Source organism: Mytilinidion resinicola (genome assembly GCF_010093595.1).
Source record: "Mytilinidion resinicola strain CBS 304.34 unplaced genomic scaffold BDZ99scaffold_3, whole genome shotgun sequence".
Classification (NCBI taxonomy): domain Eukaryota; kingdom Fungi; phylum Ascomycota; class Dothideomycetes; order Mytilinidiales; family Mytilinidiaceae; genus Mytilinidion; species Mytilinidion resinicola.
Genome location: NW_022985439.1, coordinates 2,148,088 through 2,159,823, shown reverse-complemented (window position 1 = coordinate 2,159,823; position 11,736 = coordinate 2,148,088). Strand labels below are relative to the sequence as shown.

Genomic DNA, 11,736 nt, shown 5'->3' with positions numbered 1-11,736 from the left:
ACTCAGGTTGCAAATTGACGTGAACTCTGTCTTATTTCGGGGGCCCGAAGGCCAAACTATATACTACGTAGGAAGTGACTGTATGCGTAGGCAGAAGCACTAATTGGAGGCAGCAGTAGGCAGCATTAGGCAGGGTAGGCCACCGTACCCCAACCCCTCTCTGTAGAAGTTGTAACTGGCTAGGCATGTAGGCAGCTACTATGCCAGCAACTCCAAGTCTATACTATAACGACTTCGGTGAACTCGCATCCCAGTATATATCCCTTGGCCATGGAGTGGCCTTCTCACCCGCTACAGTTCAAAATACCAATTCTTCTAAATGAAAAATCAGATCTGTCCAATAACCTCAGCACTAACAAGCTCATAATCCTACTATGATATCCTTGCATAAGCACAGGCAGGCACATAACCTTTGTTCCGCTGAGCCCTTCGAGCTCTTCTACGGCATCGATTGAAACCCTGAATCTCTCTTCTTTCCCAGCTTGACTAAGTAGAAGAGCTTGATATCACGACTCCCACGGAGGGAGGCCACATTCACTGACATCCTCATCCTCGCTTTTCTCCTGTTGCTGCAGCAGTAGCAGCTACCGCTGCTACACTGCCGTCGACTTGCACCAAGTTGTAGAAGGTACTGTGAAGAGTTGGCAAGAATAGGGAGGCGAATGCCAGGAGCGAAATCGGTCCGTCAGTGGTGCATGTCCACGTCACTAGACTGTCAGCCGAAGACCCAGGAGCGTCTCTCAGTGCCGAGACAAGAAGGAGGACGTAATAGCTCGGCGTAAGACATCCAACCATTCACCAGGATGCAAGCAAGAAAAGCGTGCTGCAGCCGTGACAGATTGACCGCCATCGAGACGCCCTTCAAGCCGCAGACGTCCTTCGCATAAAGTCGTCCTCGTACTCAAGAGGCGAGCTCGCTGGATCTGGCGCAACTAATGTAGGTTAATGCAGCTGCGGCGCCGTACTGTCGTTCTGCAAGAACTGCATGGACTACGCGGGCTGCAGGCTGACAAGATAGCTTGCAAAATGGAGATCGAATTCGTGCGCAGCGAGGCAAAATCAGCAGCTGCGGGGGTGAGGCATTTTTAGTGATTGAGCATATCGCAGCAGGTTGCGACGTGATCTCACAAGCCTCCGTGGAGATTTGTATGCGCAAACGGCCTACGGCATTCGCCGTCGTATTGTCATATCGTTAGGCCGGTGCTAATTATACGACCCTATATTGCTAATTCTACGACCCCCCTTAAGCGAGACGCTCTGATTGGCCACATCACCCGGGCCGATGTATCCGGAGCACGTGTTAGGCCTGTAGATGTATATATCACAATAATATGAGCCCCTGGGCAAGCGTTTTAGAGGTAGTAGCTGCCAACAATCCAGTGAATAGGGCAATTGCTGCAGCCCGTACTCGTGCAGGTGGGCGTGGAGGTGGACAAGGTGGTGCCCGTGGAGGACGTACGCCGACAGGAACACGCCAAGACACAGCCAATTTGAGGGTATTTAGTCAAGAGGAGGCCTACAGCAGTACAGCTCTGTCAACACCTACGCAGCGGCTCACTCAGGAGGTCAACGTTGTTCAAGAGACTCAGTTCACGTTTCAAATTGACCCTCAGCTCACGCAGCCGAGCCAGCTCACGCAGCCCAGCCTTACGCAGACTAGCCAGCTTACTAACCAAACTCAACACCAAGCTACAGCTCCTAAGCGTCGTGGGTGCCCTCGCAAGAACCCAGAGGACGGCGTACAGAAGGCCCCGCGGAAGACAACAAAGAAGGTTGCCTTGGCAGACCTGAAGCGACAACTAGAGGCTTCTAACGTAGCCAATATAGCCCTTCAGCGTCGCCTAGAGGTCATGGAGAGTACAGAGGGGCGTGTGGAGGGGCGTGAGGTGCGTGTAGGAGGGCAGCCAGGTGTTGAGGCTGCACCGTGGCTTCGCGACCCACTGCTGGATGAGCTTGAGGGTGAGTATGGTGCCGAGATGTAGGAGGCGATGGAGGGGCACGGATTGCGATGGAAAAGGGCGCCTACAAGGTGCGATTTTGACGGTTTTGGCATGCTTGTAGGCCTCTGGGCACTGTACATAGCTATACAGCACATAGCTCAACTGACGGCTCATATTATTGTGATATATACATCTACAGGCCTAACACGTGCTCCGGATACATCGGCCCGGGTGATGTGGCCAATCAGAGCGTCTCACTTAAGGGGGGTCGTAGAATTAGCAATATAGGGTCGTGGAATTAGCAATATAGGGTCGTAGAATTAGCAAAAGGGGGTCGTATGATTAGCACCGGCCTATCGTTATTGGTGCGACGGGCGGTCCACATCCCCATGCTCATCACATGCGAGTGGAAATAGCTTGCCGTGCCAGCTGAATTGTGTTGCATTAGGGCCGCCATCCATGGCCCACGCCCTGCGTATTCATCCCGTATTGAAGCGTGATTGCCATGCCAAGCGTTCGGAACATTCGAGCAGGAGACGGTGCATGGGATTGGTGCTGGAGTTGGGATTAGGAGCAGGGCTAACAGTCGAAGGCGAAAGCGGGATTTGGAGGTGGGGACCCCGAGCTAGAAAAGGGCGAAGAAGATCGAGAGGAAAGGTCGATGGCGGTACAGAAAGTAGTCCCTGATAAACTGAACCGGCGGTGAGCGGTAGGGGGGCGAGTAGAATCGATTGAATTCGAGTTGGAGTGATCGCAGTGTTGCTTCGGAGGGGGCGAATGAAATTCGGAATTGGAGGAGTGGCGGAGTAAGAGTGGCTATCGGACGGTCATGCGCTCATGCGGAGCACGGGAAGGTGAGAGCAAATGAGAAGGGAAGGGAAGGTAAGGAATGTTGAGCAAGTGATTGTGTCTGCTTTTTTCATTGTCTGGCTATGGATGGGCGGGGTGCCTCATATATGTATCCATTCTCACCCCTTGTCACATCGTTTCAGCCACCATTAACCGTGACATTCAACACTCCCACTCGATGGCTATCTTCACTAGGAAGAGTGCTAGCGACAATTTGTCACGGCTCTGACAGACCCCGTTAAAACCTTCAAAAACCTTGAAGGCAAAAAGAGAAGGAAAGGGTGCCTGTGTTCTGCCTCCGCTCGAAGCTGATAGTTCGTGCGGATCACTCGATACCTAGCCCTCTCCGAAACCATTCAAATCTGTCTCGTGCAAGAGGCTTGGTAAATCCATCGGCGATTTGTGCTGTAGTTGGAACATACTTCAGTTCAACTGTTCCAGCGTCTTGAACCTCTCCTTGCCACTTGCGCTGGATTTCCATATGCTTCGTGCGTGAGTGGTACTGTGGGTTCGAGGATAGAGCGATAGCTCCCTGGTTATCGCTATATATAATTGTTGCGGCTTTTCCTTGGCCTATATTTAGCTTATTAAGGAGTCTTCTTAACTAAATTGCCTCCTTAGTTGCTTATATCTGTCCTATAAATTCTGCTTTACAGGTTAATAGAGCGACAACGCTCTGGCGCTTGGACTGCCAGCTAATTGCTCCGCTCCTAATGTTAAACAGGTATCCAGCTGTTAATTATCTTATATTGCGACATCCAGCCTAGTCTGCGTCTGTAAAACCCTTTAACATCTAGAGGTAACCTTTATATATAAGTTTAAGATCCCTTATACCTTTAAAGTACCGCAGGATGTATTAAGCAAGCTTTATATATTATAGCCTAGGATTTGCTAGATACCGGCTTACTATAGAAACTGTATATATAATATCTCTTCTAGTTCTAAGCATAATATATATTAGAAATCCTATAATACGTTAGTATTCCGCTTTTTAATTTAGAGGGCAGTTATATTCTAGGATATTCTTTAATAGTAGTAAGGTTTCTATTAGCGTGCTAATAGAAGCGCAGTTGTTAATTCCGAACTAATAAACAACCTTATTAATATAAGCTTTTTAACTTAGGTATAGTATCCTGTTCTAATAGTCTTGCTAGATAGATATCCTAAGGTAGTAGCTATATAGTTTAAGGTCTGTTATTTAGAAACGGTTTCTTAGGCCTCTTTTAATTCTCTTAATTTCTGCAATACTTAGTCTAATAATTAGAAGGTTATTAATATATACCGCAATATATATATTGCTTTATATAAAAATTCTAAGGTCGGCGTTAATTAGTTTAAAGCTAAGACTATATAAAAAGTTTATAAGGGTCTAATACTAAATATAAGGAGCTTACTTTAGGCTGTAGAGTGCTTTCCGAAGTTTATAGACTTTTAGTATGCCGTCTGCTATATAGTATAGCTGTTTAATATAGATTTTATAGTCTATATTACTATATAAAAAGGCTGTTTTAATATTTATTTATTTAATCTTAAGGCCTAAGGCGGCCGCAATTATAAATAGAGCCTTATAGCTTATTAGCTTAATAATAGAGGTAAATATTTTATTATAGTTAACGCCCTTTTCTTAAGTAAAGCCCCTAACTACCTATCTACTTTTATAGCAGATAACTTTTCTATATAGTTTTTACTTAAGCTTAAAAACCTATTTACTACTAAAAACCTGTTAATTTCTAGAAGGGTTAATAAGCTCCTATATTTTATTTTATTTAAGTAAGTTAGCTTTTTTAAGTATTACCTTTTCCTATTTAGGCTAGCTTATATTATTCTTTACTTAGTAAATAGTTTTTAGTTTAAAGGGTTCTATTTTTTCCGCAGCTACTATTAAAAATATTAGGAGTAACGTATTCCACCACCGAGCCGGCCAAACCACCGAGCCGGCTACTTTTCCTTAGCACAACCAACACCATATGCGCGCAGTTAATTTATTCGCAACTAGCTATAGAACTTATATACAACACACTTAGATTAGATTTAGAAGAAGCTTCTTAATCCTTTTTACACGTACGCGTATTATGCCCAGCCTTTCTATAGTTTCTATAGCGCCGTTAAGCTAGTAGAGCCCTATTTACACTATTTCTACTACCCACCTTTTTCCGTAGATTAGATGCTCTAGACACTTTAGCAGCTATATATAACGCTGCTGTACTATACTCTATTATACCGCCAGTCTGGATTTGCTTTCTTTTACAACCTTTACGCTTGGTTATCTCTGCTAGTTGCTCTTTAAGCTCTTTAACCCGGGCTTTAATAAGCATATTTTTGTGTAGTATTTCTTCGGCTCCTTTAATAAGCTTTAAGAAGCCTTTTTAGGCGGTTGTTAGTAACTATATAAAGGAATTGCTTACTAGCCTTAACTATAATCTAAATTTATATATATTACTTAGGGTCTTTAATTACTATAGTATTTCTAGTAGAGGTGCTAGTAGTAGGGTCTATAACCGTATATTAAGGCGATTAAAAACTACTTATATATTAATAGGAACTAATCTAGAGGCCTTAAAGGCCTTCTTACAGTTTTTATATATAAATATATTAAAAAACACGTCTTTAAAGGCTAGTAGGAAGCCTTCTTTATTAATATAGTAGACGCGTTGGCGTGCTAAGTCTTATATATATTAAGAGTACTTTAGCTTTAATAGCAAGAAGTATACTATATTAAGTGGCTAAAGTATATACAATAAATACGCAGGTATATAGAAGGTAAGGATTTATTATTTAATATAATAATCCTTAAAATCTTAGTTAAGGTGGCTCTTATAGCCGTCTAAAATTAGCAACCTATATAACCCTACCTAACGCGCCTTTATATATATATTAAAGTGCTTTAACTACTTAAGACTAAGCTTATTATTAGTCTAGCTATTCTTAGAGATAGAGAGCTTCTAATTATATAGTATCTCTGCTTTCTTATACTATATAGAGATATAAACGCGTCTTTTATAGATAATAAATAGTAGGGTTATATATCCGGCAGCGCAGATGCTCTAGATAACTATAACCTACTCTTAGTTGCCTAGTTAAATAAGATTAGGCCTTGTATATTTCTCTAAACCTATAATAACCTTTATTATACTAATTATACCTATTTAAAAGCTAGTCTTATTAAAGTTATAGATATTATCTAGGTGGACGCTATACTTAGCTATAGTTTTTTGCACGAAAGTAAACTATATATTAATAACTTCTAGGTCTTCCTAAAGTATTCTCTAGCGGTCCTTTACCTAATTAAAAGCTATTTTAAGCTCCTTTATATAAGATATAAACTATTAAGTCCAGTTCTTGCCTACTAGTGTTCTACTACGCGCAGCTAGTACTTTATCTGCTATATCTGCCACCTTATATAACCGGGGCGCAAATCCTCGCGAGTTTAGGTTAAAAATATATTGTATAATCGTGTGCTTTTCGGTCGCAGTAAGCTTTAGGCAGTTTGGTCGTGATTAAGGTCGAAATGTAATTCCGTGGAGCCGATTAGAGAGCTGCTAATATTATACGTTAAAGGCTGCTACAGCGCGTCGTATAGTCCTAAATTAACTAGAGGTAAAGGCTTAAAGCGCGAGATTAATACTGCCTTCTTACTAAGATAGATAATCGCTGCGTTATTAATATATTGCTGTGTGAATATAGTGTTGGTTATGCTAAGGAAAAGTGGCCGGCTCGGTGGTTTAGCCGGCTTAGTAGTGGAATACGTTATATTACCTTTAGGTATATTTATTAGCGCAAGTTTTTCTATACTATTATTAGATATATCTAATATAGCCTGCAGGATGCGGATTCTAAGTTTAGGGTAATATTCTAAGGCTTCTTACCTTACTTTATAAACTGGGCGATTAAGCTAAAGTTTTAGATATTATTACTATTCTCTTAAAGCTTAGTTATATAGAGCGTTATTCTATTACTAGCTGCTATTAGGCAGTAGATTATCTCTTTCTAGAGTATCTAAAAATAACCTAAAAGTATTATTACTTCTAAAAGGTAATAAGGTCCTGTCTTCCTGCTTAGCAACTAACTGTAAGTTATTATTACTTAATTAGGACAGCGCTCCCTTTTCTAAGTTATTATTACTTAGTTAAGATAGCGTTTACAAGTCTTTATTACTTATTTAAGGTAATATTTGCAGGTTTTTAGTGCCCGCCTAAAGTAGTATTTATAAGTTTTTAGTACCTGTATAAAGTAATATTTATAAGTTCTTATTACTTATTTTAGAAAAGGCTTGCTTTAGTGCTACTATAGATGCGTAATATCTAGAGGCTAGTATAGATACTTGCTATATACTTACTAATAGTTAGTTTAGTAGCCCTACTATTTTACTCCCCTCTATAGTAGTAGCTATTACCTTAGGTAAGCTATATTATTTAGCTTCTATATTTTATATAATCTATATAAAGGGAGTTATAAGGGCTTCTTAGAATTTAGTATTTAGAGTTCTAATAATCCTTCTATTTTCTAGTAGAATATAGTAGTTAGTGTTTCCCTTATAGCCTAGTAAAATATATAGCCTTATTTATAGTTTAGTTAGCTTTTTCCTTTACTTTAGTAGGATTAGGTATTCCTTTTTTAACCTAATTACTTTTAGTTATAATAAATTAGGCTTCTCGCCGTACTATACCTAATATAGTATTATCTAAAGCTTTAATAAAAGTAATTAGTTAGAAAGGTATACTACTATTTAAGCTATTTCTAGCTAGAACTTTAATAGCAGCTTTGCGTGTGCTAGTATAGGTCCGACTTAATTATATATTATTTTATAGGCTCTTTTAGCCACGCTATTCTGCTAGTACTAGTCTATACCTGTAACCTTAGCTTAAATTAATTAAAAAAAAAGGATAAACTTTATTTTTTCTCCTACTTACTTAGTAATCTAATTAAGCTATATTTATCTATACTTTTATTTAGGGCGCTTATTATAGTTAAGAAAAAAGTATAGTAATTTAATAATAAATCCCTATTATTATAGTATAGGAATAACTTTAATTTAGCCGGTTAAGTTATTAATAATAGTTAGCCAGTAGCAACTGCTATTAAGACCCTTATTAAATAGTCCTGCAACGTCTATATAGAGGAGTTCTATTAAATATTCTCCCTTATAACCTAAGCAGTTATATAGCTTTTCGGTTATTCGCCTCTAAAGGTATAGATTATATAGTTTTTATAGCTCTATATCTTAAATACTATAGGCTTACTTCTTAAGCTATTATAAGTTTATATTACTTAGGTAAGCTAGTTAGTTATACTAAAGGGTTAACTATAGGCTAATATAGTAGGCTAAAAAGAAAAGGTTTATTTATAGGTTAAGTATATAAATACTATAGTATTTACTTATAGTATATAAGCTCTTTTTACTTAACTTATTACGGATACTTGCGCCCTTACTTAAGAACTTAACTTTAGCCCCGCGTTTAAGTAACTAGAGTATAAATATAAGGCTTGCGTACGCGGATAGAATAAAAAGGATATTATTAAAAATAAGCTATCTTCTTTTACCCTATATATTATATAGTATATTTATTATACCTATATAATAGGTCGTTTCTTCTATACCTTCTAAGTGTCTTATACTAAGGCAGGGTATAGGCAAGTTATTATTAGGGTGTAATAGTCTTTAAAAGGTAAGGCAATAATTAATTAAGGTTTAAGATAAGGTTATTACTTTTAATAGGTAGTATTAAAGTCTTAAGTTAAATATAAGGTTCCTATCTATATAAAGGAGCGTCCTTATATATAAAAGCTCTGTTCTAAGAAACCTCTTACTTATATAGCTTGCAGCCTCGAGCCCTTCGAGCTGCTCTTTTAGCTCGCAGCCTCGAGTTCCTTAAGCGCTTGCCTAGCTCGCACCTTTAAGCCCTTTAAGCTATTACGTGGCCCTATTTTTATAATATCCTAGTTTTAGATTATTCCTATCTACTAGCAGTTTATAGGGGAATCTAGGATCCCTATACGTCCTATATATAACCCTTTTAGTCCCGTAACTTAGTTCTGCGTTATTAGTTTTACCTGCTTACTTATCTCCGTAAGTACCTCTGCGCTCGGGTTGTTTATATTGCGGGTTGTAATACTCGCTCCCCCTTCTAAGGCTTTCGGCCCAAAAGTATTTCCGTGGTAGGGTTTTAGATAAGTAGCTGGCGATACCCTATCTATTAGGCTGTTATTATACCACTCTATTTCTTCCTTTATAATATCCAACGCCTTAAAAGCTAAGAAATAAAAAAGCTGTCTTATGCTTGCTAATTATATTACCGCGTCTAGTTTAAAAGTTATACTTTATTCCTAGTATAAGTCTTGGGGTTTATTATATATAGTTTCTACACCTAACTTAGATTATTATACCTTTTACGTTCGGGCGCAATAATTAAACTATAATATTGCTAGTATTTTAGCAGCTGCTTATAAGCTGTTATATATGCGTGCACGTATTTATATTTCGTCTAACTCCTTTAGGGCGAAAACTATCTTACGAGGAGGAGCAGCTGCGCGCGGAGAAATCCGCCGCCCGTGCTGCTTTTTATGCTGCTATGGCGAAAATTAAACATCTAGAGTTCTAAAAGAAGTTGCTGCGTAAGTATAGTAAGGAGATAATATATTATAGTTTTAAAACTCTAGAAGAGCTTAAGGAAAATAATTAGAGAAAGGCTAAGTAGAAAGAATAAAAGCGTGCCGAGCAGGAAGGCTTGCTTTCTGCCTTAGGAACTATTAGGTACTTTTTTTTCTCCTTAGGTGTGCTGGGCACTGCTAGCCGTCTATTCTATTACTATATATCCTAATTATATAGTAGTAGCATTTCTTCTCCGGGTTCCTTTAATTCTTCCTAGTTAAATAGTGCGCTGTTGCTGTTTTTCTAGGCTGCTCCGGATTCTGGCGGTAAAACTGCTGCAGGAGTTCCTAATAGTTTGCTAAACTTTTAACCGGTTCCTATATATTTTTAGAGGTGCCGTATTCTTTCTACTTAATTAGGTACTTTTTTTACTAACTATATTATCGGGAATCTAGGATTTGCTCGACTTTATATTTATTATTATTGTCGACTTCTATATTATTTTCTAGCTTAGTGTTAGGTAGTGCGGGTTCTAGTAGTAATACGTGGAAAACCGGGTATATTTTTATCCTGTTGGGTAGCCTAAGCTTATAGTTTACTAGGCTAATAACGTCCTGTATTTTAAATAGTCTAATCTTAATATAGTTTAACTTTATACTTAGTTGTTTTATTCTAATATTTTTGCGGAGTAGGTAGACTTTATCCCCCCTTTTAAAGGTTGGTGTAATACTCCGGTGTTGGTTATAATATCTTGCTAACCTTAGCGTTAGAAATTAGATATCTATTAAAAGCTGCCTCTATAGCTCTTTAATATTTTCAACTAATAGTAGTGCCCTTTAGGCCCTTATACTATTAAGTTAGGGTTCTTAATACGCCTTTAGATCGAAACTATAGTTTATAAAAAAGGGCGATACCTTTATTATTTCTATAGATGCGCTATTATAGGTAAATTAGGCTATTAGTAGTAGTAATACCTAATTATCCTGCCTGTAATTAATATAGTATTATAGGTACTATTCTAAAGTCTAGTTAAGCCTTTCCGTTTACCCGTCCGTTTAAGGGTAAAACGCCGTGGAAAGCTTATATTTTGTTCCTAGTTGTGCAGTAAAGGTCTGCTAGAATTTTAATATAAAAAGCTTATTTTAGTCTAAAATTATTTCCTAGGGTAGCCTGTAGTTGCTGACAACGTACTTTAAAAAAGTGTAGGCTAGATCCTCTGCCGTTAATACTTTTTAGTAGGGTATAAAGTATATATATTTAGTTAGTTAATCCGTAACTACTAATATTACGTTGTACTTTATACCTGTTATAGGTTTAATAAACTGTAGTAGCTTAACTATAAAGTTCTATATAATAGATTTTTATACCTTTTCCGGTGTAAAGGGACTTTTTATTAGTCTATACAGTGCGTATTATACTAACTTATTCTTCGCGTATTCGCATCTATATATAATTTTCTCCGTTAGTTTCCGAAGTTTAGGAAAATAGAATGTTCTTGCAATTTTTTCCTATATTTTTTCTACTCCCTAGTGCCTATATACTAGTATACTATAGAATTCCTTAATAAGCTTTTCTTATAAAGTTTTAGGCATAAATATCTTATTTTATAAGGTAATAATACCGTTCTAGATTTCTCCGCGTTTTTAGTTTATAGGTTCTAGGCGCAAACTTTGCCAGTTATAACCTGCTAAATCCCGGCTTTTTTAATCTACTTTCTATACTGCCTTAATTTGCTTATACTACTTATTATCCTTAGACCTATAAGTAACTGCTGCTTATATATAGTTAAATTTAAGGGTTCCTAGACTTATTTCCTTAAGTATAGGTTGCCTGGTTTTCTCGGCTCCTTTTATATAGTCCGGCCTTCTGCTAAGTATATCTACACGAGTATTTTTAGATCCCTTTTAGTATATAATCCTAAAATTAAAGGTTCCTAGTTTTTCTAACTATTTTTTCTGTCTTCCGTTTAACTTCTTAGTTATAGTAAAGTATATTAGATTTTTATAGTCTATATATACCTATACTATATATACTGCCCCTTTAAGGTAAACTTTCTACTATTTAAATACTTCTATTATAGCCAGCAGTTCCTTATTATAAACGTTATAGTTTAGCTTAGCTATACTTAGCTTTTATAAGTAGAATACTATAGGATATAGTTTCCCTTATTTATTTAGTTAGTTAAGTATCGCTTCTACTACTTTATCCGACGCATTATTTTTAATAGTAACTAGTTTTTATAGATTAAAGATTGCTAACACTAGCTTTAAAGTAACGTAATCCATAAGTTAGTGGCCCGCACAAGCTAGTGGCCCACCCAACCACGCTACCGAGGCCAAATATTCCGAATTACTCCAC

The 11,736-nt window shown here is 37.8% G+C and overlaps 2 protein-coding genes across 2 annotated transcripts; one reads left to right on the top strand and one right to left on the bottom strand.

Moving 5' to 3' along the window:
* BDZ99DRAFT_459188 (uncharacterized protein) lies at positions 1-224 on the bottom strand. Its single transcript, XM_033719105.1, has one exon. It carries the CDS (start codon positions 185-187, stop codon positions 32-34), a length of 156 nt encoding a protein of 51 aa, XP_033582237.1. The 5' UTR covers positions 188-224; the 3' UTR covers positions 1-31.
* Positions 225-1,331: 1,107 nt separating this feature from the next.
* BDZ99DRAFT_567147 (uncharacterized protein) lies at positions 1,332-2,093 on the top strand (the record flags this gene model as incomplete). The annotated part of the gene is made up of 1 exon (XM_033727659.1): positions 1,332-2,093. The coding sequence occupies one exon, from the start codon at positions 1,332-1,334 to the stop codon at positions 1,980-1,982; it is 651 nt and encodes a 216-aa protein (XP_033582236.1). The 3' UTR covers positions 1,983-2,093.
* Positions 2,094-11,736: the final 9,643 nt, after the last annotated feature.